Genomic DNA, 24,572 nt, shown 5'->3' with positions numbered 1-24,572 from the left:
GTGATGGATAAGCCTGGAGCCCGATGCCCCCTTCCACAGCCGGGACTCCTGCCCCCCGCCCCGGGTGAGCGGCGTTAATTGCCCTGGGGCTAATTGCGCTTGTGGCCCAGCTCTGGGCGCTGCCTCAGTTTCCCCCTTGGTCCCCGCTGAGCCGGACTTGTGTTTTTGCAGGAGAAAAGCGTTTACGGGGTACTTTTGCATTTAGGATGTAATTTTTGCATTTATGGTGTATTTTTGCATCCAGGGTGTATTTTTGAGCTCAGTCCGCAGCAAACCAGCAGCTCGATGCCAAGACCATCCCCATTTCGGGGCCTGGCCCAGCCTGGAGCATCCTCAGCCCCTCTGTAACACATCCCCAACCCTGAGCGGGCTCTGGACAGGGCATCCCCCCACCAGGAGACAAATCCTGCCGGGTGCCGACCTGTTACATCCCGGGCAGGCGGCCAGGAGCGGCTGCCAGCACTGCCAGAGGTGCTAATGAGGCTGGAAATTAAGAGTTTGACCGACAGGACTCTTGGACCGGTGCTGGCAGGGACACCGGTGATGGCACCAGCCTGGCAAGCCCAGTCTCACCCCCGTGCCCACCGCGGGGCTGGAAAGCCGAGAGCGAGAGGCGAGGAAGAAACAACCACTCAAAGCACCGGTTTTCTTTACAAAATACACAAATTTCAAATCCGTGACAATTATATACAAAACAAGGGAATTACAAAACGTGCGGAATTGTCCTATTTGCACCCGTATAGAAAAGTGTCCTGTGCTGGAGCAGGCGCCGGCTCGCCAGGCTGCCGGTCCCTGCCGTGTGTCCCCCCCATCCCAAATCCGTCGCCGGACATCCTGTGCCCGGGGGCGTTTCTCCCGCGCCGGCAACGTTGCTGTGGCTACAGGGAAGCTGCTGAGGGAGAGGACGGGGTGATCAAGGAGGGTCTAAGCCCCCAAAGCTCCCCCACGGGTGCTTGAGGGTGCTGGGGAGGTGGGTTCAGCCCTGCCCCTTACCCATCACTGTTCTCTCGGGCGCTGAGTTCTCTTCCACCTCTTCTTCCTCCCCATCAAAGTACTCCTCATCTTCCTCTGCTGCAAACAAGTGGCCAAAGGTCACCAGGGGCCACCAGGAACAGCACATAGTGTCACCAGGTGGGTGGGAGTCGGTAAAGGGGCACTGGGGGCTGAATTACCGGGGTCGAAGTCCAAGGCGTGGACGGCCTCGGTGAGGTGGTCCAGGCTCACGGAGAAGGCGTCCATGCTCTCATATCCCTGCTCGATCTTGTCCAGGCGACCACCCTTGGAGGCCTCCACGATCCTGGGCAGGGAGAGCATGGATGTGTGTGTCCATGTCCCCTCGCTGAGCGGGGGGAGCGTGGGGCACCAGGGCAGGGGGTCAGGGCATCCCCCCACTCGCCAAATCCTGCCCGTGGGGCTTGGATCATGGAAATTTCCCCAGTCTGAGCACTTACGTTTTGATGAGCTGCTTGGCATTCTGTGGAGAGGGAGAAGGGGAAGGAGGAGATGAGTGAAGCCGCACACAGTGGGGGCACCAGCGGGGAGGGGGAAGGTTTGGGGGGTCTCACCATGAGGAAGGCAGCCCCCCCGGTCTCCTCGGCTGCCTGGATGGCTGTCTCCACCAGCCGGCTCGACTTCTCCAGCTGCTCCTTGTACTGGCAGATGAGGCTCTGGATGAAGGCGGTCTTGTCCGCCTGCTCCTGGGAGATGCGCTGCAGCAGCTCCGCCTTCTTCTCCTCCAGCAGCGCTGCCAGGGCGTCAAAGCGAGCACAGAGCGCCCGCTTGGCCGCCTCGCTGTTCTCCTGCGGGGACAAGGGACAAGGGGTGCCACCTCTGTGTCCCTCCAGCACCTGCAACATCCCAAGGGCTTCCCATCTCCATGGGCTCTACCCCACTCCCGGCCATCCCCGGCTAAGCTTTCACCCCCGGGTTTTTGTGGGGCTCCTTTTCCCCCTTTCCTCACCTCGGTGCTCTGGCAGGAGTCCTCCAGCTGGGAGATGATAGTCTGGATCCGGTCATTCCCCGCCACGAGCATGGAGATGCAGTTGTTCAGCTCAGTCTGGTGAGGGACAGGTAGAAGAAATTTTAACTCCTTTGGAGAGGAGAACTTCTCCCATCCCAACGCAGGGATGGGCTGGGCATTGCTTGTCCCCAGCTCTGCTCCCCCACACCCCTCACCAGCCACAGCTGCTCTAAATATAGTCTGTCTCCTGGGCGAAGTCACCCGGGGGCTATTAATACCCCGTGAGCCAGTCCCGCTGTTATTTGTGACTGTCCTGGCTCAGCACATCGCCCCGGCCCAGCCGTGTCCCCCGCAGCCCCCCCGGGTCCCCCCCACGGCACCTTCTGTCCCTGGAAGACAGTTTGCAGTGGGGCCACCTCGCAGTCCTTGTGGGCGCCGAACACTTTGCACATGGAGCAGGTGGGGACCTCGCAGGTGACGCAGTAGATGTTGATCCGCTCGTCCTCGTGCTCCTTGCACATGGGGTGCTCCCCCTTTTTCAGTGGCCTGCTGGAGAGGGTGGCACGGCCACGGTGACGTCCCCGTCACGGTGACATCCCCACCAGGGCGATGTCCCTGCTGCAGGGACACCCCTGCCACGATGGTGTCCCCACTGCGGCATCACCCCCAGGGTGGTGACACCCCCACTGATGCTGCACAGTCACCCCAAAATCAGGTCCCCAGGAAAGAGGCCAGATCCTGGCATAACCCCACAACTGCTCCTTGGGGAGCCACCAACCTCTGTGCCTGTGTAAACCCCAGTATGTCCCAGTTTAAACCACCGTGGTGCTGGGCATGGCAGTGGGTGGCGCTGGGGACGGGGGGGGGCCGCGGTCCAGAGGCGCTGCACCAGTGCCTAATTTTAGCCTCGTGCTGCCCGGATTTATCGTCACCCGTCGTGTGACCGGGGTGGGGGCACCCAGAAACCCCCGGGGGGTCCCGGACGGGGGCTGCAGCTCAGTTGTCCCATCGGCAGCAAGGAGGGACATGGGCACAAGCCAACCCTCTGAAGCAGGGACAGGGCTGGGCCCCCCGGACCCCCCGGCAGCCGCGGACACCTGCCACGTGCCATCGTCCCCGTCCCCATGGCTCTCACACAATATTTACAGTGGTTCAGGGAATTTGGCCGGGGCCACTGCTCTGCCTTGAGAGCCTCTGACCCCTCTGTCCCCCCCCAGCCCCATCCTTGTACCCACTGGGGCCCCCCCAAACTGTCCCTCTGCCCCTTATCAGCCTCAGTGCCTGTTGTCATGAGCAGAGCCTGGATTTGTTCCCCACACCTCTTATCTCCCACCGAGTGCTCCAGCAAGAGCTTTTGGGGGGCAGCAGGACGTGCCCAGCTGCCACCACCCCCCCAGGGACCCGCCATCCCCCTGAGGCAGCCAGAGGCACAAACTGCTCTGGACAGGAGGGAGAACTGGGTTGGGGGAGGAAGTTTTGGGTCGCAGGAGGAAGATTTTGGCTGAGGGAAGAAGGTTTGAGTGAGGAAAAGATTTGAATCAGGGGTCATTGAGCCAGCAGAAAGACCCCCAGGTGTAATCTCTTGGGGTCTCAGTGCTGGAGCTGGGGCACGGGAAGGGCGGCATCCCCACATCCCCATGTCCCCATATCCCCCTGTCCCCCCCAGCCCCGGCTGCCCGTGCCCACCTGGAGCACTCCTGCTTGTAGATGTCGATGATGTTCTCCACCAGCAGGTTCCTCTGCAGCCCGTAGACGCCGTGGCGGTCCAGCAGCACCTCGTGGCGGCACGAGGGGCACCGGAACCGGCCCCCCGAAATCAAACTGCCCCGGCTCTGCCAGTACGGGTTGGCAGCCTGGGAGGGGAAGACGAACATCAGGGGGTCCCTCAGCGTCCCCACAAACATCCCAGTGCCCCCCAGCCCGGGCGTGGGGACGGAATGGGCACGGGGACCCCGCCTCACCTGGAAGACGTCGTTGGCGCACTTGCGGCAAAGGTTGTGCTGGCAGGGCAGGATCACCACGGGCTTGCTGAACATCTCCAGGCAGATGGGACAGATGAGCTGCTTCTCCAGGCTCTCCATGGGGCTGCCATCCTGCAGGATGCCGGCTTGGAAATCCATGGGCTCGTCAGGGCTCTCCTCTCACCGCTCTCGCTGCCGGCACCCCTGGCCCCGCTATTTATAAGGCGCTCGCTGGTCATGCGGATCCCACTCCCAACGCGGTGTCGGGTGTCCGGGGACAGCACCTGTCACACGGTGGTGAACCATCGGGAAGGGCCAGTAAACAAGATGGGCACAGCCTGTCCAGGAGGCCCTGCCCGCCCGTGCCGTGGACATGCCTAAACCGGAGCTGCGGGGTAAACAGGGCCACGCGCTGCCCCGTGGCCAAATGGCTGCATGCCCTGGGAGCAGCACGGCCTGGGGCTGGACCCCAAAACAGCATCAGGGTGGGGACAAGGAAGGGCAAAAACCAACCCCGTGGTCATAAGGACATTGTGATGGTTCCAGAAATCAGGCAGAGCTGGGCCAGCTGCAGCAGGGGGTGGCTTATCCAGAGTTTGTCCCTTTCCCCACCCAAAACATGACCAGTTCTGGGGTGCAAACACACCTCGCCAGTGGCTCCCTGTGTGCTTGGAGGGGAGAGGCAGCTCTGGGGAGACGCAGCCCCTGTCCCTGGCACATGCAACAGGGTGCCCCCTCCCCAGGCAGGGGCTGGGGGCTCCTCTGTGTCCCCAAACACAGCGGGGGTTGCTCAGGCTGTTCCCCACACCAGTGTCACGGCCATTACCCAGCTGGCTCCGCTGCTAGGGTTCAAAACCTGACCCAGAAACGCTTGAGGGGGCAGAGGGTGAGCACAGCCCTCGCTGAAAACAGCCCCGGACATGATGCCCAGCCGGCTGGCCAAGGGTCAGTGCTGGCCAGAGGGAGAGCTGTCAGCACGGGCAGCTGCACCGCGAGGGTAACTCTACCCTTGCCACAGATGGGTCACGGCGGGGGGACAGGCTGGGGCCTGCTGCAGTGACCACAGCGACTGCAGGCAGGAGGGGGGGCAGGGGTGTGTGGGCACCCAGGTGTAGGTGTGCAGGGATGCAGGATGCACAGGTGCATGGATACAGGTGCGCATGGATGCACAGGCACACGGCGTCGGGGTGCACTGACCCCCTCCTCTCCCCAGGCCTCCCCCCACAGCTGTTTCGGGGCTCCTTCCGCCCCGGCTCACGTGTGGAACAAGTGACTGAGCCGGGACCTGCCAAGCACATCTTGCAAAATTGTTCCTGTTCTGGCCCCTGCAGCTCTGCCAGGCGCTGGCAGGGGAACAGGGCTGGCTGGGCACCGGGGAGGGCAGAGCAGGGGTTGGACACTGACCAGACCCAGACACGACCTGGCCCTGCTCAGGGTGACATTGATTAACTAATTGCTTCTGGACTCGATTAAGGGGATTCACAGGAATGGAGGGGTTGTAATGCCCTAAGCAGCTTTCGGAACCCACAAGGGGCTCATTGGCCCCTAATTGGCTTGGGACAGCTTAGGCAGGACCCAGGGCACTAATCACCGCCGGGATCCTTCCCAATTAACCCTGGAGAGCCCACTCTCCAGGGAATGAATCTCCCTCTCCTTGGTCTTTGCAGGGCCCTGAGCAGTGGGTGGCCCTGGCTTCTCCCAAAATGTCCCTGTGATAGCTTTGCAATGGTTGAGGAGAGAGCAGGACCTGTGACAGGAGCCCTGTGCCCCCAGCTCCTGGACATGGGGGCCACTTCCAGCCCTGCAGCCTGGCGAGGAAAGGGGCACAGAACAGGGAACAGAGAGGGGCAGCAGCTCTTGTGTCACCGCCACACAAAGCCAGAGCACAACCAAGGGTGCGAGGGGCTGTAGTGATTTTTTCTGGCCACCAAGCAATAAATCATAGAGCCCCGGAACCGTTTGTTTTGGAAGGACCTTAAAGCCCATCCCAACCCACCCCTGCCATGGGCAGCGACACCTTCCCCTGTCCCAGGCTGCTCCAGCCTGGCCGTGGGCACTTCCAGGGGCGCCCACAGCTTCTCCAGGCAACCTACGCCAGAACCTCCTCACCCTCGCAGGGAACAATTCCTTCCTGATTAATAACCAGAAATGTAAGCAATTAATTAATTGATTGATTAACATCATTAAACGCCCACCGCGCTCGCCCCGCCCCGCCGCCCCAGCTGGCCAATCACAGGGCGCGGCGCCCGGAGGGGGCGTGGCCATGGGGGTGGGCGTGGCGCGGTGGGCGTGGCCGCGGCTGAGGGAGGCGGGCGGGCGGAGCGCAGCCCTAAGATGGCGGCCGGGCGGCGGCGGCGGCGGCGCTGAGGTAACGCGGCTTCTCCCGGCCCGGGGGCGGCCTCGCATTGCCCCCGGCGGGTTGTAGCGGGGCGGGATCCGCTCTGCAGGTTGGGGGGGGTGGGCCCGGTACGCACTGCGGCGGGCAGGGCCCAGCGGGCTGGCATCGTCCCCCCCATCTGGGGCGAGCGGTGCGCCGGTGCTTCCCTTCACAGCCGCAGGTGGGGGGGCCCCGCGCGGCCGCCCCGAGTAGGAGGGGGGCATTTGTATTATCTCTGTTATCTCTATTCTTTATATATTTGTATTATTCCCTAATTGCCGCCGTTAAGGAGGCGGGCGGCGCTTCCCGGGCCCGCGGGAGCGAGCGGCGGCCCCGGCGCGGTGTCCGCTCGGCTGGGCCCGGCCGCGGGGCTCCGGCAGCGCTCGGGCAGCGCCGCGGGCCGGGGCAGGGCCGGGGGCGGCCCCGGGGCTCGGCGCGGTGGCACGGCCGCGGTGGCAGCCGGCTCCCGACACGGGGGGAACGTTCCGTGCCCGCTTGGAACCCGGTGTGCCCGTGTTTGAGTAACGCAGCGCAGTGTTTTCCTCCGGAGTTATTCGGCCGCTGGTGAAATTACCGATCCTGCCCTTGTTGGCCCATCGGATCTCAGTGTTCAGGCTCTGATCTGAAGTTGCAGCCCCGCTACAGGTGCAGCCTCGGCCCATCCCGTGAGTGGATTCTCCTGGTAACGCGTTTCTCACACACGTCACATCTTGGTTCAAAACCTTAGTGCAAATGTGTGTCACACAGCTTTGCTGAAAGGTTAAAATATCTCTGTAGCATTGCCTGAGACTGATGATACCTTTTTTCTCTCTCTTTTTCTTTTTTTTTTCTTTTTTTTCTTAAAAAAAAAAAAAATTGCCTAAAGCAGTGGAAATACTTGAAAGCTTCCTACTAATAACAGGCGTTTGTTTCAATGTGGTCCTTATTGCCTGGTTTACTGACATAAAGAGAATTACCTTTATCACTGGCTGTCTTAAAGCTATTGTAGTTCTGATCTACCAGTGTGACTTTATTTATTTATTTATTTATTTACTTTTGGTTTCGCATTTCATTCTGTTTGACCAGTGATCCTTGGCTAGCCAGGCTTTTTTTTTTTTTTTAATTTATTCCTGTCTCTAGTCAGTGTCCCGTTTTGGTTTGGTTGTGTGAAGGTGGTGCTGGTGTTTGGTTTGTAATCTTGTAGGGCAGCGTGCAGGGAGGGTCATAAATCTGCAGCAGGGTTTGGTGGCTTTTTTTTTTTTTTTTTTTGTGTCTCTCTCTCTCTCTCTCTCTCTCTCTCTGTTTTACTTTCAGAGCAATAACTTAACTTTTGTCCTTGCTCTGTTGAGCAAAAGTGAAAGTTAGATGCTGGGTGCAAACTTCTGCAATCAGTTATCCTTTTTAACCTTTCATAGCTGTAGATTCCTCGTGCGGAGGAGACTTGGTGAAAAATCAGTCGCCTCAAAAAGTAAACCGGGAGCGATTGAAGCTTTCTCTTCTCTGAGTAAAACAGCTTAATTATAACAGAAACATTTGCTCCTGCAGTCACCTCCACAAGAGGCAGTTAATTAAAATCTGTCACTGCCCAACCAGGGGCTTCAACTGGAACCTCCTGTGCTCTCCAGGCTGGATGGGGAGCATGACACCCTCCTGTTATTCCTGCAGATGCTCACGGAAGACACTGAGGGAGAGGAGCAGGAGCGTTCTCGATAGTCCTGTCTCGGCACGATACCAGTCTAGGTTTGAATTGTTGCCACCTTGAACACACTGGGCTGTATTTGAAATCTTAACGAAAAGATGTAATTTCACTTCCACCTGGCCCGTGGCAACAGGTGCAGGTTTATGGAGTAGCTTCTGGAATGTTCTAGCACTCGACCCCCATTAATGGCGGGGTCTGGGCAGGCCCAGCGCTGCCACACCAGCCCCTAGAGGGGAAAATACAGCCCGGTTCCTGTGCCTAAGTTTTAGTTCTGTGGGTTTTTCCCCCTTCCCCAGAACCTTTGCTCTTGAAGATGGTGAGTAGCCAGCCTAAGTACGATCTAATTCGGGAGGTTGGTCGTGGCAGTTATGGTGTGGTGTACGAAGCGGTCGTCAGGAGGACCTGTGCCCGCGTGGCCGTGAAAAAGATCCGGTGCCACGCTCCGGAGAACGTGGAACTGGCTCTGCGCGAGTTCTGGGCCCTTAGCAGTATCAAGAGCCAGCACCCCAACGTCATTCACCTGGAGGAGTGCATCTTGCAGAAAGATGGCATGGTGCAGAAGATGTCCCATGGCTCCAGCTCCTCCCTTTATTTACAGGTACACGAAGCCGAGGGAACGGGGTGGAAGGAATCGGTAACAATGTGGAGCTGGGGGGAAGGAGGTGGGGCAGCCAGGGTCGTGGTTTTGAGGTGTGCTCAGATAGGTGAGGGGATTGTTTGCATTGCTGACACCCAGAATTTAATAGAGGTCTTTAAAAAAACTGAACAATCACCTGGGTCTTGGGACTTGGAGCCGTGCTGCTCTAAAAGACTCCAGAATTTGTATTTCATGCAAATCTGCTTTGATAATTTGCGGAAGCCCCACAGGTGGAGCCCAGGGGAGGTGCAGGCTGTGGAGTTCTTGGCAGCAGCCCTGCTGCAGGTTAAAGAGCACTCCTGTCCTGGGATAGAGCTTGGAGGAAATCCATCCTGGGTGTCCTTGGAGGAGGAAGTCACTGTCTTGTTTTGTAGGAAGCCGACACTTAAAACTCTTTCAGAAACAAGAAGCAATTGGTAGCACATCATGAGCTGTTTCTTTTTTTCATAAATAAATATTAGGCTCTTCAAAGAGGGGTGAAGGTATGATAAATAAGGGAATAAATATCAGTCTGAAAGCATCCTTTAAGTTTGAAGATGTGTATTTTTGAAGAATAAGTAGCTCTGGGAAGACACTGAAAGATAGTCTAATTAATTCCCTTGTCAAGAAGCAGCCCCAAGTATAAATCACCCCTTGGCAGAAATTTGTGTCCCTGGTTTAAAAAGCCAGCAGCCTGCTCAGTGTTTGCTGTGTTATCCCTAGTCAGCTCTCATCATTTCTGTTTTCATTGTCATTCCTGCTGTCTGCTGTGGGCCTTTTGTTGGTGAGCAGCCCTGCAGATCCCGTTGTGCCGGGTGCTGTCCGAGCCTGAGAACCAGGATCCTTGGCTTTGCCAGCTCCCTGTGGCTTGGGAGCCGTTCCTGACTTGTTCTCATGCAGGGATTAGGCTAAAATTATACTGGCCAGCTCATGGGGGAGAAGTCAGTACCTTACCTTCCTGGTTTTAGTGGAGCTGGCAGGGATTGCTTCCAACTTGAGGGCAGATGTGCAGGGAGGAGCTTCAAAAGCCCCAGGGTGGAATTGTAAGGTGGGGGAAGAGCTTCCAGCTCACCCCCAGCGCTGGTTTGGATGGTGGTGCTGGAGAGCAGCTGGCACAGGCACCTGGCCCCTGCCAGGCACAAACACCACAGATTGTTGTGCTGCTCCAGAGGGAAGAGCAAAGGGCAGAGCTGAGCTGACTGGGAGGGTCACTTTCTGGTAGCCTGGGCTAAACTAAGGACAATCGGACACCCCTGTCCTCTCCCAGGTGGTGTCACAGAGCTGAGCTGCTGCTCTATGCAAGGAGACTGAGGAAGGGGTGTCACCCTCTCCTGGGGCAGATTCTTAGTGCCAGCTGAAGCAAATCTGTGGAGTTTGAGTCCTGAATTAGCTTTGTCTGCTGGTGCTTTGCCACTGTCGCAGATGTAGGGGGTGGATTTTGTTGTCTTAACTCGCACAACATCTGCAAGTTCAGCTCCTGTGACTCCGTGGAGGGCAGAGCTGTGTCGGTGCCCTGTTGGCAGAGGAGACTCCCTGCTCTCCTGAGATACCTTAATCTCACTGTTCCTGACTACAAACCCTAAATAAGACATTTTTTAGCTCTAAAATAGATTTACTGTTTAAATTGCTCTGGGAAGATAGCTGTGAATTACTACCATTTCTTTTCTTGAAAAGGTCCCTTTTTAAAAGCACTTCAAAATGCCTCTCTGAGTATAAACACACAGCATAATTTTTGAAAGCCAGATCGATTTAGTATCCATTGGTTTACTGCTAACAGACATAATTGCAGGACTTTGCTTGCAGAGCCGCCTCAGAGGAGCTGAAGAGGCAAATGCAGTTGTGTAAACAGGATTAGTAAAAGTGATTGCAGGTTTTACTTTGCTTTCGGTGTGAAGCAGCTGTGAGACCTGGCTGCTCAGCTTGTGTTCCTGAAAATACCATGCGGATAATGATGGTGGGAAGGGTGTTCCGTGCTCAGCTGTGCCTGTAGATCAGTGTTCTCCTGAGCTCAGGGGTCCTGTGTTAACTTGCTGGAATTCATTAATGTGTCAGGAATGGAGAACAGGCTTTAAAAATCTCTCACGGATAAATACAGCTGCGTGGAGTTACTTGTGAGACTTTGTTTATCCCGAAAAGCTGTTGGCAAAGTGGGTGGGACAGGCTTTGTCAGGGTGGGACACTGTCCAGCTGGGACAGATGGGAGGGCAATGGCCACTGGGTATCTTTAAAAATTCTGTTATCAGGGTCGAGCTCCACTTCTGGGCAGGAGCCTGAGCTTGATATGCTCCACACAAGTGAAGATAAGGAGGCTGGCAAATACATTGTGATTTTTTTATTTTTTCTTTTCCATAAAAACATTTGCATAATGTTTACTTTTCCCCGTTGCAATATCTTGCTCTCTGGATTGTTGAGAGGAGGATCAAACAATCCTAGAATGGTTTGGGTTGGAAGGGATCTTAAGCCCCATCTCATTCCCATGGGCAGGGACACCTTCCACTATCCCAGGTTGCTCCAGCCTGGCCTCGGACACTTCCAGGGGTTCAGGGGCAGCCCCAGCTCCTCTGGGTAGCCTGTGCCAGGGCCTCAGCAGCCCCACAGGGAAGAAATCCTTCTGTATAATTAACCCAAATTTCCCCTCTCCGTGAAGATCCTGCTTTCATTCATTTTTCCATCATATCCTTTCATTCTCATGTTCATCAGGTAGTTACGACGTTTCTTTTCCCCGTTGCAGCTTGTAGAAACCTCATTAAAAGGAGAAATAGCCTTTGACCCCAAAAGTGCTTATTACCTGTGGTTTGTGATGGATTTCTGTGATGGAGGAGACATGAACGAGTACCTGCTGTCCCGAAAGCCCAACCGCAAGACCAACACCAGCTTCATGCTGCAGCTCAGCAGCGCCCTGGCCTTCCTGCACAAAAACCAGATCATCCATCGGGACCTCAAGCCCGACAACATCCTCATCTCCCAGAGCAGGGTGGACGCCAGCGACCCGGAGCCCACCCTGAAAGTGGCGGATTTTGGGCTGAGCAAGGTGTGCTCGGCCTCCGGGCAGAACCCCGAGGAGCCCGTCAACGTCAATAAATGTTTCCTGTCCACTGCCTGCGGCACCGACTTCTACATGGCCCCCGAGGTGTGGGAGGGACACTACACGGCCAAGGCAGACATCTTCGCCCTGGGCATCATCATCTGGGCCATGCTGGAGAGGATCACCTTCATCGACACCGAGACCAAGAAGGAGCTGCTGGGCAGTTACGTGAAGCAGGGCACGGCCATCGTGCCCGTGGGCGAGGCGCTGCTGGAGAACCCCAAGATGGAGCTGCTCATCCCCGTGAAGAAGAAGTCCATGAACGCCCGGATGAAGCAGCTGATCAAGGAGATGCTGGCGGCCAACCCGCAGGACCGGCCCGACGCCTTCGAGCTGGAGCTGAGACTGGTCAACATCGCCTTCAAGGACAGCAGCTGGGACACGTGAAGGGGCTTGGCAGGAGCTGCCTGGCAGGCAGAGCCTGAGCTCACCTGCAGGGGGTGGTTTTCACCTCGCTGGAGTTTCCCGACAGGAATGTTGAGTTGGCCACGGTGTAAAATCCCAGAGTGAGACGTGAGGGTGTTCCTTGGTGTGCACTGGCAGGGGGATGTTGAAAGAGCCAACACTACTTGATTTCCAGCACTCTGTCATGGAGTGTCTCATACATTCCAGTTTCCTATGTCAGTATTAGGAACTCTCATGGAAAAAAAAAAAAAAAAAAGAAAAAGGTTTGCATGCTGGCAGTGCAAATCTTGAGGCTTTGTAATGTAATCTGTGTATATATTTATGTACATGAGTGACTGGGAGCGTGTGGCACTTAAATTATTTGCTGTGGGTCTGGATGACTGGGGTCTGCTAGAAAACTGGGTGAGGAAGGTGGGTGAGAAACACTCCTTCTTCCCCAGGCCTGAATGACTTTATTATTTATTTTTGTTATCTGATTTCAGAGACTTGACTTTGTAAACAAAAAAAAGCAATGCAAGGGGATCAGCTGCTTTTGAAGTGCTAACGTGGCTGATCTTAGCACTTAGAGCTTAATGAGCTCATCACCGAGGGAGTCAAATTAAAAATGTACAGTCAGGTGCTGGCAGGGGACTGGGTCATTGATCATTTGATTTTGCTTTTATTTATCCATTAATCTGCCTTTTCTCAACATGCTTTCTGCTCTGGTGTCTATAATCCAATAGCACCTTGAGGATTTATCACAGCAGAATTCTGTGCCCTCAGTTGATGGAAACATGGATGAGGGAATCCAGCAGCATGTTCTTAAAATCCTTCAAAATGCAGTGGCAGCACAGTTTTCCCATTAACTGGATCCAGCTGATAATCCTGGCCATGGCCTTTTCCTCTCTGGCACTGCCCCTGATCCAGTGGGGATGAGGGGACAGAGGTGGCTCTGGCCCGTGGCTCACACCTGGTGTCAGAGCTGGGAGAAGGCTCGGTGACAGGTATGTGAAGGGTGCCAGCCTGGGTTGATTTATTTTTTTTTTATTTATTTCTCCTCCTTTTAAAGAAGTGATCTTTATTTGAAAGCACAGATGGGAGGATGGGGAGCTTTGGAGCAGCTGGAAGCTGCTTATCCCCAGCTCTTGTTGCACAGAGCAGATTGAGGCTGGGAGAGGTTTTGCTGAGGCCACCTGACTCTGCAGGGCTGACAGAAGCTCTTTGTAGCAGCACAACACTTTGTTCTTTTGGGTGCAGGAGTGACCTTTTCTGTGCAGTTTGACCTTTTGGAACAAGCAGAGTTAAAATTGCCTTTAAAGCTGCAGGAAAGGCTAGTTTTCTTAATAAATTCAATTTAATTTTTTTCCTCCACCCAAATCTTACTTGAAAATGGCTGTAAGTATTTCCATGTATAATTTGCTTTTTGAATACTGTTCCCTCTTAGTACCTGGGGAGCAGTTCTGGGCACTCAGTGTTTATTTTTTGAGTGTGAATAAACAAAATACCATTTTTTTGTTTTTCCAAAAGCAAAAAGGATTCTGATTCCACCCAGCTGCTGAGGCTTTACAGGCCACAGGTGGTTCTTAGCTGGTGCTGTGTGAGCTGGTGCCCGTCACCCAGCTGGCCTTAGTTTGTAATTCTTGTTATTTTCTTTCACTTCATCGTTTTAGGGAGTGATCCTCAGACAAACACACTTCACTTCTGTGCCAGCTCTGCCTCCCAGTTCTCACATCTCAGCAGGGTCACTGGATGAGTAAAGTTTGAAGGGGGTTTATAATTCACGTTACACTTGAGAGCTTTTTAAAAATAAGGGGGTGAGCGTCCCCTTCTCTTACCCAGGCAGAAGTCATAACCAGGGTGTGAACCTCCTGCAGAGTAACACTGCTCCCCTCTGAGGTGCTTTGTGACTCACCCGATTCCCCTCTGCAGGGTTCCACTGCCTGCAGGGCAGAAAGGAGGGAATGGCACAGGGAAGTTTTGGGGTTTTTGACTCCCAAAGTGTTTCTTTGCACTGATTGCCACTTTATAGGTCGGGGGTGCCTGAAATCCCCCTCATGGTGCTTATCCTCGCTGTTGGGTGACACTGGTAGTCCTCGAGCTCTGTGTTCTCTTTGATTTTTTGTTGTCTGAGGTCTTTGTTTTGAGAAAACAAATCAAGTTGTTGTAGCAGCTGCGGGGTCGTTCACCAGCGTGACACGAAGTCAAGACACTTTCCAGCACTTGGGAAAGATTTTTTTAGTTCCATGTTTTTCTTTAAAAACTGTAAAATATATTTTATGGAGAATTTATAATGAGGAAAATTATTGTGTAATTTATTAAGTTCATGACTGTTTTTGAAATAAAATCTTGAATTTCAATGAAGTTTTAGGACTTTTTATGGGGAAGTGCTTTGGGTCAGTGCAGTGTCAATGCTGCCCTCCAGGGACAGCATCCTGCTGCTCCCACATGCCCTGAGAAACCTCAGGAATAAAGGTGAGGAAACTTCATTACTTATCCATGACAGGCAAGTGTAGCCCTCATTTGCATGTTTTAATTAGCAGTGCTCTGGACAGAGGGTTCTGCAGACTGGAAATGCTGTAAATGAGTTCCTCTTGGAATTTACCCACAACAAACCCAAGCCCAGTGCTCTCCCCTGTGCCTGCACCTGTGGATTCCTGGTGCCAGGAGTGGGCAGATTCCCACCTGGCAGGAGCCTTGTGCTTAAGTCAATGCAGTTTGGATTTAGATTCCTTTTTTTTTTTAGGGGGTAAAGAATAAAGACCTTTAGTAAAGGAGAAAGTCCCACTTTTGGTTTAGTTCTAAGAGTGGTGATTTTAAATACAGACACAAGCTGAATTCCTTCCCCACAAAATGAAAAACAAACCATATAGATATAAATATATATATGACCCATATATATATATAAAAACTATATATATAATATATACTGTACTTTAAATATATTTAGCCCATAGGGAGGGCAGGGAACTCTGCAGGGAAATGCCCTGGTGCAGAAATTAGATATAATTGAGCCCCATCTGGGCTGGGAGAACCCGAGCTCAGCTCTGCTTTCCTCGATCTGCAGAGGCTTCAGGCTGCAGCTTGCCCGTTCCTGGGCTGGGGTTGGGAGCTCGCCTTGTTGGTGGTTTTGCTTTGTTTTGGTTCAAGCAGAGTTTCCCTGGGCACAACCCGCGGTGTGCTGGCAGCTGGAGCTTTGGGGGGAGATAAATCCCCCTCCAGGGAGCCCCAGCCTCCACCCCACCCCTTGGAAAGGCCCTCCCTGCATGGAAACAACTTCCCCCCCACCCCACAGGCTCAGGTGGCCTTTGGACTGCGGGTGGCACAAACAGCCCCTGCTCTGTGTGGCTTTTCCCTTTGCTCCATCTCCTCCCCGGCTCCGTGCCCCGTGAATCCTCCTGGGACATCGGTGGCTCCGTGCTTTGGATCCTTCCTGGCAGTTTGGGGACGGGAGGGTTTGGCCCAGGGAGAACCAGCTGGGAGCATCTGAACACCAACTCCAGCGGGTGGTGCTGGCCGGGGCTGCTCGGTTCCCCCTTTGGTTGGAGGGGCCGGTTCTGCAATTTCTGTGCTTCAGCACAAGAAAGGCTGAGGGATGTGCCTGGAATGCCACAAACCATCCAGAGCGTCTGAGGGACACGGGGGAGGTGGGAATACCAAACTGAGCTGCTGCAGATGCTGTTGAGGAGCTCTGGAAGTGTTTTGGGGGAATCTGAAACCCCGTTTTTAGGAGCAGGGTGATGTCAAGTGACCCGAGGATGGGCCAGGCACCACGGTTGGAAGAGGAGCCTGGGCCATGTTCTTGCTCATTTCAGAGGCCCCTTTACTCTCAGGTTTGGGACAGAACCAGACGCAGCAGTGGTGGGTTCAGCCCACCATCCTGACCCTGGGCTTGCTTCCCTCAGTCCTGGCAGCTCATTCCATCTCTGTCTTTCCTGGCTGTCCCTGTGGTCCCAGCACTGCCCAGCCCTCGCCTGCTGTGGGGTTTGGAGCCCCTTTGAGGGGTTGGAACATCCACAGGAGCCTCTCCTGGGTCCGGCTGCTCCAGTTCCAACTCGCACCAACACGTGGGTGCCTGCCTCGGATTAGGTGCTGGTTTTACATTTATTCATGCCCCTTTGAACCCTTGATATTTTTAAACTTGTCTAACAAGCCTTCCACCCCTGCCCTCTCCTGAAGGAACGCCTGAGCCCTCTTTGGCTCCTCCCCAGGTGGTGGCATTTGCATGGACTTCGGGCCTGAGGAGCTGCTGTGGGCTGTGAAAGTGAACCAGCCAGTAGAGACAGCTGGCCGGGCCACCAGGTGCTGCATTCCCAGCTGCACCCAAATGATTTCTGAAATTATGTTTTGAAAGGAGAAACGCATCTGGAAAGAGCTCAGCAGGACATGGTGGCTTCTGGTCACCTGGAGGGGTTGGAGCAGTGCTGGGAGCAGGGTTGGTTCATCAGGAGAGGAAAATGCTGTGGAAGGAGGATCTGTGCTCTGGGACTCGTGGCCTTTGGGGACCTTCTCAGCCTTTTCTCACCCTGGAAGTTTTCACAGCTGGCCCCAGCTGTGGCTGGGTTTCACCTGGGGTTGTTTTGCTTGCCCAGCTCTGTGCTCCCTTGCAGCCGCATGGAAGAGCAGAGAGAGCTCTGAGTAACCTTAAATAAAACCAAGGGACTTGAGCATCCACGACTCCAAAAAGCCCCCTGGTGCATCCACAGGAGGCTGAAAATGGGGTAAATGCCTTCCTAGAAGTCACAGGGACAAAACCCTCATCACCAGGAAAAGCAGGAGCTGCCTGGGAGTTTGATGCCAGGAAGAGCCCCTCAAATCATCCCTTTTTTTATCCCAAAGGGAATCTGCCTTATCCAAATATTCCAGTTCAACAGCAAGTGCCTGGCAGGTGCTCCAAGGAGGGTGACCACTCTGGGACAGGCATTTGGGAAGAGCATCCCATGGGGACAGGCTGCATCCGCCAGGGAAAGGTGATTTCAAGGCCGCTCTTACTCACTTGTGGCCACAACAGCTTCCAGGATTCCAGCTTGGAAAATAAAACACTTCCTAATGAACAGTGACTCATGTTGCCTGGAGTTAAAATTAAGGTCCATGAGGGAATCCAGGGGCAGATCCCAGAGCTGCCATGGGTTTCTCTGTCACTTGGCCTGATCCTATTCCCTGTCTTCCACCGGATATTCTCCAGTGCTGCCGCATCCTGCACACAGAGCCCAAGTGTTGCCTGCTTTGCTCCTCTCCAGGTTTATTAGAATAAAAGATGTGGTTTGTCCCTTCCTTGCTTTCACTGGGAATTTTTTCCAGTGCCTGCAGAGCTTGAACAAGGCCTGGTCCCTCTCATCCTGCCCAGCTTCCATTTTATCCCCCTTTTTCGTCGGCACAGGAATCCTGGCCCCAGCCCCTTCCTGGTCCTGCTGCCATGGCCGGGAAGGTGCTGGATGCAGCCCCAGCCCCGTTCCCGGCACTGGCTCTGGAGCAGCAGCTCCTCAGGAAGGAACTGGGGTGGGGACAGAAGTGCTCGGGGACAGGTCCCCTCTCATCCCAGGATCTGGGGCCGAATGTCGTGGCTTTGTCCCCACTGGAGCCTCCCCAGTGCCTGTGACCAGCCTGGGCTGGGCTGTGCCCCAGCTCTCCATCCAAACTGGCTGCCAGAGGGGTGCAGGGAGCTGGTGGCTCACCAGGGAGCCCTGGGGGCTTTCTCTGGCCCCGCTCCTATGGTCTGGGAGCCCAGCTCGGGGTGCAGCAGGTTCTTCCCCCTCTGCTCCAGTGCCACGTTCGCAGCCCCCCAGGCTGGAGCTGGGGATGGAGGGGGCCAGGATTGTCCCTGTGGGAGCACTCGGCCCTCGGGGAAGGGAAGAGGGCAGCGGTAAAAATAACCTCTGGGCCAGCTCCAGCCCATTGTGGCTTCCTGCGATTTACAGCCCTTCCCGGGGGGAAGAGGCAGGCACCGGCCATCTCGGGGCTGGCTTTGACCCTTTCGCCGCCACCGGAGAAGGTGCCAGAAGGACCTTTCCTGCCTGGGCAGGATCCTGGGGAAGGGGATTGTGGTGGGCTCCTGCTCCTGAGCGGCCCCCAGCACCCTGAGGTGGGTGTGGAAGGAGAAGCTGCTGGAGTGGACATGGTTTCCCTGCCCCACTGCTGACCCGCCGAGAGACTCGGAGGCAAAAATCTCTGCTGCAGATCCCGAAATCCCGGCCGGGTTCCCGTAAGGAGGCGGAGGGAGGGGGGGAGCTGGCAGAGGTGAGCTGGAGCTGCAGGAGGAGGGGGGTTAATGCCGGGCAGGGCCTGGGGCAGGGCTGGGAAGCCGGATCAGCAAGGGGTGGGCTCCTGCCGGCCGGGCTGAGCTGGGCTGGCAGGGGTTAATGGGCTGGCTCTTCCTCTTCCTCTTCCTCATCCTCTATATGAGGCTGCTGCCGGCTCTGGGCTCAGTTTGCCGCGGCAGCCAGAGGGGCAGGAGCTGCGTGAGACTGGAGCATCCCATCCCTGCATCCCATCCCTGCATCCCTGCGTGGGCTCAGGTGAGCGAGAGCATCCCCCACCTGCCTGGCTCAGGTCCTGGCACAGGTCCTGGCCCTGGGGAGGGTGAGGGCTCAGCCTGGGCACCTCGTGCTCATCCCTCGGGGCACAGGGCCAGACACCGCGTGCCTCAGTTTCCCCGTGTGTACTCCGGGGTGGGTGCAGTGTGGAGCCCGTGGGCTGCGTGTGGAGCTGCGTGGCAGAGGGCTCGTGGGCTGTTTGCTCCCGTGAGCTCTGCTCTGCCCGGCCCCGTGTCCCTGCTGTCACCCAGGGCTGGTGATGGAGTGGCTCTTCAGGGCCCTTCAGGCCTTTTCTGCACAGTGGGACCATCCGCCTCGGGCGTCTACAGCCCCAGCTCCAGACTCCTTCCCCCACCGCCGGATTCACACACGGGCGCTGGGGTGAGCTGAGCAAGGGCCAGAGCACCCCAGGGCTGCTGAAACCCCCTGGTTCCGTGCCCTCACACACGGAGAAAGGGAGAATCTTCCCTCCCAGCCCAGCCTGGCTGTGTGGGGCACGGCTCGGGGACCCCCAAACACCCCCAGCCGTGGGGCAGCTTGCCAGCTCTCCTGAGCGCAGCTTTGTTCTGCCGCTCGGGAAGACGAGGCGGCGGCCGGCTCCGGTATTTTTTCCTGTTGGAAGCCGCTCCAGGGATGCGGGTGAAGCCGGCGGATGCTCGGCGCTTCTCCCTTCCTGCCCGGGGGCTGTTCCTGGCTGGGCTGGCAGGACTCGCTGCCTGTGTGGCATTTGAGGGGACCCTCAGCTCTGCTTCGGCCCCATCCTCCTCCTCACCGCCGCGGCCTTGGGGCTCACCCTGACTCTCCTCTCTCCTCTCAGGGCTGAATCCAGGAGCCGAGCGAAGCTTCAGGAGCCTCCCCAGCTGCCACACCGGACCTGCCCGGCCACTCCGAGGGGTACAGAGCGATCAGCAGCGCCGTTCCGGGGCGATGGTGCCCTTGGGCAGCCCCAGCCTCGCCGTCTGCGCCTCCAGCAACCTGCGCCTCATGGCCCCCGGCCGCGGCTCCCCCCTGGCCTGGCTGAACCGGAGCCCCGAGTGCCCGCAGGGGCCGGGGGGCAGCGGGGGCCGCAGACCCAGCGCCGTGGAGCGGCTGGAGGCCGACAAGGCCAAGTACGTCAAGTCCCAGCAGGTGATCAACAGGCGGCAGGAGCCGGCGCTGCGGGGCTCGCCCCGGCTGTCCCCCCACGGCCGGCGCCTGCTCGCCCGCCAGCAGTGCAACGAGCTGTGTCCGGGCTCGGAGCTGGGCCGGGAGGGGCCCCGGAAGCTGCCGTGCCCGCAGTCCCCCGTGTCGCGCCGCAGCGGCAGCCGGCGCCTGCTGAGACCCGACTCGCTCATCATCTACCGGCAGAAACGGGACTGCCTGGCCGGGGACAAGGAGAACACCAAGGGCTCCGGGCTGGTGCGGCGCCTCTTCCAGGGACCCCTCAGAGACAAACCCCCCAGCTCGCCCCCTGCCAGGGCGCTGGGCGAGGGACCGCCGGCCCCCCAGAGCCCCGAGACCCCCATGCTGTGGGCGCCGGCGGAGAAGGAGGAGGCGAGGACGCCGGGAGGCAGCAGCGGCGGTGACGGCGGTGGCATCTTCCCCGTGCCCGGCAGCCCAGCGGCGCAGCCCCCCGGTGCCCCCGGGAAGGAGCCGCTGGCTCTGCGAGTGTCGCTGCCGCTCTCGGAGCAGGAGCGCTTCTTCAACTACTGCGGGCTGGACCGGGCGCTGGTGGAGCTGCTGGGCCGGGAGCGCTTCGGGCCGGCGGGCTGGGACAACGCCTCGGCCCGGCCCCCCGGCTCCTGCGAGTCCGAGCCCGGGCGAGCCTCGGGGGGCAGCGAGGGGGACGCGGGGCCGGGCGAGGAGGAGCCGGACGTCCGGCTGGGCTCCGCCGTGTCGGTGGTGGAGCGCAACGCCCGTGTCATCAAGTGGCTCTACGGCTGCCAGAGAGCCTGGGCGGCTGCCAAGGAGTCCACGGTCTGAGCGGGGACGGCCTGGCCGCGACGAGGACACCCGTGTGGCTCCCGCTGGCTGGACGTGGCCCCTCGCCCTCGCTGGATGTGGCCCACGGGCTGGTGGCAGCCATGGCGGTGGGGATGCTGCAGGCAGGGAGAACCACCAGGTCCACGGGCTGAGTGTGGTGAGGGCACCCGAGGGGCAGGTGAGGAAGGGACACCCCCGGGTGAGTCTCTCCAAGGCCTCAGGGCCGCAGGATGCTGTCTCCCTGCTGTCCCCCATCATCTCCATCCTCCCTGTCCCCTGCCCAGGAGGGTGGGATGGGCCTGCAGCCCCCATTGACCACCCGTGTCCTGCTCCAGCTGCAGCCTGGGGGGTGGGCAGAGCCCGAGTCCCCTGTCGTGGGCAGTGCCCACCCCACAGCCCCCTCCTCCCCAGAACAGGGGCTGCTGGGGCCAGAGCAGCCCTCAATAAAACTGTTTAGGTTTTTTTTCTAGCCTGGCAGTATGTGCAGCTGTGGGGGGGATGCTCCAGGGCTGGGGGGGCTGCTCCCCCTCCCCACCTTTGGGGTTGTGCTGCTTCAGGGGCCCTGGGGCTGTTGTGGGGGGGTGAGGGCAAGGAAAGCACCAGGCAGAGCTCAGGGAAAAGGGGCACCCTCGGGGTCTTTAGTGCAGATATGACACCCAAACCCACGGCAGAGCCCTCGGGCACGGGCAGGGCGCTGCCCACCAGCAGTGGGGGGCCGCAAGTAACTGCTGGAGAGTCCGGCTGGTGCATCCTCCTCTAGTTGCCCTTGGGGGCGTTTTTATTCCGGATTTCGGCCAGCTTGCCAGCCAGGAAGCCCCAGTGGAAGGCCCCTTCCTCTGGCTCCCGCAGGTCACTGCCATCGTCACCCGGCGGCTCCCCAGGGCTCTCATCCGGCTCCGGGGGCGGCACCTTCTTGTCCGGCCCCGACGCCTGCTGCCACTTGGTAGCAAAGAGATCCCAAAATCCAGGTGCCTTCTCAGTGTGGGGCATCTCGGACGGCTCAGTGGCCAGCGGGCTGGGGAGAGAGTGGGGACGGAGATGTCGCTGCAGGGACTTTCTCCCCAAGCCCCACGATGCCCCCCCTCCATGCCGGCTCTGCCCCGCCCGGCCGCACGGGTGCAGGCCGGGTAGGGGGATGCAGGTGATGGGGTGGGGGCTGTGGGGGCTCGGCAGTTCCCAAGGGTTGGATCCGGGTTCTGGGGTCCCCCCCAGCGATCTGCAACTTACTGGTCTGGGCAGGGCTCCGGGCTGAGCAGCTGGTGCTCGTCCTCGCGGGTGAAGAGGGATGAAAGCGTCCGCCAGCCCCGGGCACCCACCCCCTGCACCTGCGGGAGGCGGCGCCGGGGTCACCGGGGACCTCCGGCTCCACGTGCCCCCCCTTCCCCCGCGTCCCCCAGCCCCCTCCTCACCTTCCTCGCCAGCTGGGACACGGGGCTGGCTCCCTCCTCCATCAGCGCAGGGGGCTCGGCCGTCTCCATCAGCTCGGGGGGGTCTCCCTGCAACGAAGCCCCCGGTGAGGGCAGGGGTGCAGGCAGGAGAAGGGCAGCGAGGTTGGCCACCCTATTTTGGGGACCCCCCACCCTACCTCGTCCTGCAGGGCCCCGTCCGGCCGCGGCCCCCCCAGGGTCTGCAGCACTTTGGCCTTGTAGAGCCGCCAGAAGCCCTGGGCCATGGCGAGGGGTTCAGCGGGGCCGGAGCCGGCGGGAGCCGCGGGCAGCGGGGCAAGGGGGGGCCGAATGGGCGACCCGGCGATCCGGTGGCTTCATTAAAGTTTCAGCGGCCACTTGCACCGCACAAAAGGAATCTGAGCCCGGGCTGAGCCGGGGGCAGCACGGGGGCGGCCGCTCTGGTCACCCCCAAAACCCAGCTTGACCCCCGCCGCAGCCCCCCGTGCCCCTCGCCCACTTGGGACCCCCAGGGCAGGAACACCCCCGCCCACGGTGCGGAGGAGGCTCTGGAGCTCCGCGCTCCCCCCGCCGCGTGTCCCCATCTATAATTGATCACGGGCGAAACACGATCAGCGCCGGGACGCGGCGCTGAGCCCTGCCCGGCTCATCACAGCGGTGACCGGGGCAGCACGGGGAGCACGGGGACACGGGGGGAGCGCGGCGGCAGCGCGGGGACGGTGGCAGCGGGGCTGGGGGAGCGCTGGGGACGCGGCCGTGCCCGGGGAGCGCTCCCGGTACCGGGGACACCGGGGGGGCGTGGCCTGCAGGGCGGTGGGCGTGGCCTGATGGGAGGTGGGCGTGGCCTGATAAGTAGTGGGCGTGGTCTGCCAGGCGATGGGCGTGGCCTGATGGGAGGTGGGCGTGGCTTTACTCGCGGTGGGCGTGGCCGCGGCCTCGCTCTCGCGGTTTGTGGGCGGGGCGCGGCGCTGTGGGGGCGTGGCCCGCAGCCCCCGCGCCTGCGCAGTGCGGCCCCGGCGCGGCGTGCGGCCGCCATGTCCCCGCGGAGCGGCCGCCGCACCGGCGCGCACCGGGCGCACTCGCTCGCCCGGCAGCTGAAGACGAAGCGGCGCCGGCGCGACCTGGACGAGATCCACGCGGACCTGAAGCCCGAGAACGCCGCGCGGCTGCTGCGGCAGGAGATCGACCCCGACCTGCCGGGCTGCGCCCAGTTCTACTGCCTGCACTGCGCGTGCGTGCGGCGGGGGGCTCCGGGGGGCTGCGGAGGGGGGAGCTCCAGCCTTGGGATGGGCTTGTCCTGGTCCTGGGGGGTCCGTGGTTCCCGGCGGAGGTGGGGGACTTGTCCTGGTCCCTGAGGTTCCTGGCCGCTGGCATGGGGTTATCCTGATGCTGGGGGTCATTGGCCTCTGGGAGAGGGGTGCTCAGGTCCTGGGGGGTCCCTGCCCCCTTGGGGGGGTTGCCCTGGTCCCAGGGGTAGTCCCTGGCTCCTGGCGAGGGAGACTCCAACCCCTGGGGGAGTATCTTGTCCTGGTCTCGGGAGGGACCCTGGCCCTTGTGGAGAGCTTGTCCCGGTTTCAGGGTGAGCTCTGGCCCGTGGAGGATTGTGGTGGGACCCTGTCCCCGGGGTAGGACCCTCCCCAGCTCTGCTTCAGTCTTGGGGTCCCCCTCACCCCCATCCTTTCACACCCCAGGCGCTACTTCGTGGACCTGAACAGCATGAAGGAGCACTTCAGATCCAAGGTGCACAAGAAGAGGTAAGAGGGGGCAGCCCCCCAAATTCTCCGGGGTGAGGGGGGTGGCAGGGGCAGTTGTGGGCTGGTCCTGCTCAGAGGAGCAGGTGGAAGCTTCATCCCCTCTGTGCCCCCCAGGCTGAAGCAGCTGCGGGAGGCTCCGTACACACAGGAGGAGGCCGAACGTGCTGCCGGGATGGGCTCCTACATCCCCCCAAAGAAGGTGGAGGTGCAGACCCAGCCCCTCGAGGAGGTCACCGAGATGGAGACATCCAGCTGAGCGCAGGGACGGGGGACTGAGAGGCTGAGTGGCTCTGTAAGGACGTCTTTGTCCTCAGTTTTGTGAAAAAACATGTCCCAGGACAGCCTGCCAGCAAAAACCACCCTGCTCCTCCCACAGCCCCCCTAGCCAGGGCACTAACGAGGAGAAGGAGCCAGCAAGACCCTGGGTGCCCTCACCGAGTGTCCTTCTTCTCCAGAAAGGGACAAGCTGCTTGTTCTCTGAGTGCTGGCAGGACTTTCTCTCTGCTTTTGGAGCAGTTTTAGGTCTCTGTCCTTAGGTCAGAGGTTATCCAGCGATGCACCCATTAAAATATGTCAACTAACAGTGTGGCAGCATTGAATGTGAGGGTGACGGTCCCCCCAAGGGGTGGGGGGACACCTCAGGGTTGTGCTCTTCCCCATCACCCAAAGGTATCATCCCAGAGCTCTTGCCTGGCAGGGTGCTAAAAGTCCCTCTGCCCTCCTGGCAGGGAGTTCCCAGGCAGCTTTTTTGGGGGGAATATGAGCTTGAGTGACCTCTTCATCAAGCACTTGGGTTTGCAGCGAGCAGCTGGTTTGGGCCTTGAGAGGCCAGTGCTAGTGTCCCCTTGGTGAGGACACT

At 58.8% G+C, this 24,572-nt stretch overlaps 5 protein-coding genes across 10 annotated transcripts; 3 read left to right on the top strand and 2 right to left on the bottom strand.

The window, feature by feature from the left end:
* Positions 1–632: 632 nt before the first annotated feature.
* On the bottom strand, positions 633–4,107 carry TRIM63 (tripartite motif containing 63). 5 transcript variants are annotated; one of them, XM_082296652.1, is made up of 9 exons: positions 3,922–4,107; positions 3,647–3,813; positions 2,341–2,509; positions 1,961–2,056; positions 1,566–1,799; positions 1,452–1,474; positions 1,173–1,297; positions 994–1,071; positions 633–892 (listed from the first exon to the last, which is right to left on the bottom strand). In XM_082296652.1, the coding sequence occupies exons 1-9, from the start codon at positions 4,078–4,080 to the stop codon at positions 879–881; spliced, it is 1,065 nt and encodes a 354-aa protein (XP_082152778.1). In that variant the 5' UTR covers positions 4,081–4,107; the 3' UTR covers positions 633–878. The 5 variants fall into 5 exon arrangements, with proteins under 5 accessions (XP_082152778.1, XP_082152779.1, XP_082152781.1 ...); XM_082296653.1 differs by having other exon boundaries at positions 633–889; XM_082296655.1 differs by having other exon boundaries at positions 994–1,068.
* A 2,121-nt stretch (positions 4,108–6,228) lies between these two features.
* On the top strand, positions 6,229–12,344 carry PDIK1L (PDLIM1 interacting kinase 1 like). Of its 2 annotated transcripts, none has more exons than XM_082296660.1 (3): positions 6,229–6,289; positions 7,167–8,574; positions 11,324–12,344. In XM_082296660.1, exons 2-3 carry the CDS (start codon positions 8,290–8,292, stop codon positions 12,062–12,064), a joined length of 1,026 nt encoding a protein of 341 aa, XP_082152786.1. In that variant the 5' UTR covers positions 6,229–6,289; positions 7,167–8,289; the 3' UTR covers positions 12,065–12,344. The 2 variants fall into 2 exon arrangements, with proteins under 2 accessions (XP_082152786.1, XP_082152785.1); XM_082296659.1 differs by having other exon boundaries at positions 6,246–6,479.
* A 6,153-nt stretch (positions 12,345–18,497) lies between these two features.
* Positions 18,498–21,022, top strand: FAM110D (family with sequence similarity 110 member D). The gene is made up of 2 exons (XM_082296657.1): positions 18,498–18,573; positions 19,409–21,022. Exon 2 carries the CDS (start codon positions 19,519–19,521, stop codon positions 20,551–20,553), a length of 1,035 nt encoding a protein of 344 aa, XP_082152783.1. The 5' UTR covers positions 18,498–18,573; positions 19,409–19,518; the 3' UTR covers positions 20,554–21,022.
* A 195-nt stretch (positions 21,023–21,217) lies between these two features.
* On the bottom strand, positions 21,218–22,261 carry LOC309581835 (uncharacterized protein C1orf232). The gene is made up of 4 exons (XM_082296670.1): positions 22,139–22,261; positions 21,963–22,049; positions 21,781–21,878; positions 21,218–21,568 (listed from the first exon to the last, which is right to left on the bottom strand). The coding sequence occupies exons 1-4, from the start codon at positions 22,223–22,225 to the stop codon at positions 21,310–21,312; spliced, it is 531 nt and encodes a 176-aa protein (XP_082152796.1). The 5' UTR covers positions 22,226–22,261; the 3' UTR covers positions 21,218–21,309.
* A 696-nt stretch (positions 22,262–22,957) lies between these two features.
* On the top strand, positions 22,958–24,294 carry ZNF593 (zinc finger protein 593). The gene is made up of 3 exons (XM_082296674.1): positions 22,958–23,190; positions 23,651–23,713; positions 23,828–24,294. The coding sequence occupies exons 1-3, from the start codon at positions 22,994–22,996 to the stop codon at positions 23,967–23,969; spliced, it is 402 nt and encodes a 133-aa protein (XP_082152800.1). The 5' UTR covers positions 22,958–22,993; the 3' UTR covers positions 23,970–24,294.
* Positions 24,295–24,572: the final 278 nt, after the last annotated feature.

This window comes from Coloeus monedula (genome assembly GCF_965178545.1).
Source record: "Coloeus monedula genome assembly, chromosome: 24".
In the NCBI taxonomy this organism is placed as follows: domain Eukaryota; kingdom Metazoa; phylum Chordata; class Aves; order Passeriformes; family Corvidae; genus Coloeus; species Coloeus monedula.
This window is presented reverse-complemented; position numbering and strand designations above follow the sequence as displayed.

What these genes read in the sequence shown, in the direction of transcription:
- TRIM63 (XM_082296652.1), bottom strand. Translation starts at nt 4,080, where the DNA reads ATGGATTTCCAAGCCGGCATCCTGCAGGATGGCAGCCCCATGGAGAGC. An exon ending in GGGGGGCTGCCTTCCTCATG is followed by an intron (nt 1,475 to 1,565) that starts GTGAGACCCCCC and finishes CCCTCTCCACAG; the next exon opens with AATGCCAAGCAGCTCATCAA. An exon ending in CGCCTTGGACTTCGACCCCG is followed by an intron (nt 1,072 to 1,172) that starts GTAATTCAGCCC and finishes ACTTGTTTGCAG; the next exon opens with CAGAGGAAGATGAGGAGTAC.
- FAM110D (XM_082296657.1), top strand. Translation starts at nt 19,519, where the DNA reads ATGGTGCCCTTGGGCAGCCCCAGCCTCGCCGTCTGCGCCTCCAGCAAC.
- PDIK1L (XM_082296660.1), top strand. Translation starts at nt 8,290, where the DNA reads ATGGTGAGTAGCCAGCCTAAGTACGATCTAATTCGGGAGGTTGGTCGT. An exon ending in GCTCCTCCCTTTATTTACAG is followed by an intron (nt 8,575 to 11,323) that starts GTACACGAAGCC and finishes TCCCCGTTGCAG; the next exon opens with CTTGTAGAAACCTCATTAAA.
- ZNF593 (XM_082296674.1), top strand. Translation starts at nt 22,994, where the DNA reads ATGTCCCCGCGGAGCGGCCGCCGCACCGGCGCGCACCGGGCGCACTCG. An exon ending in TTCTACTGCCTGCACTGCGC is followed by an intron (nt 23,191 to 23,650) that starts GTGCGTGCGGCG and finishes TTCACACCCCAG; the next exon opens with GCGCTACTTCGTGGACCTGA. An exon ending in TCCAAGGTGCACAAGAAGAG is followed by an intron (nt 23,714 to 23,827) that starts GTAAGAGGGGGC and finishes TGTGCCCCCCAG; the next exon opens with GCTGAAGCAGCTGCGGGAGG.
- LOC309581835 (XM_082296670.1), bottom strand. Translation starts at nt 22,225, where the DNA reads ATGGCCCAGGGCTTCTGGCGGCTCTACAAGGCCAAAGTGCTGCAGACC. An exon ending in TGTCCCAGCTGGCGAGGAAG is followed by an intron (nt 21,879 to 21,962) that starts GTGAGGAGGGGG and finishes CGCCTCCCGCAG; the next exon opens with GTGCAGGGGGTGGGTGCCCG. An exon ending in CCGGAGCCCTGCCCAGACCA is followed by an intron (nt 21,569 to 21,780) that starts GTAAGTTGCAGA and finishes CTCTCTCCCCAG; the next exon opens with CCCGCTGGCCACTGAGCCGT.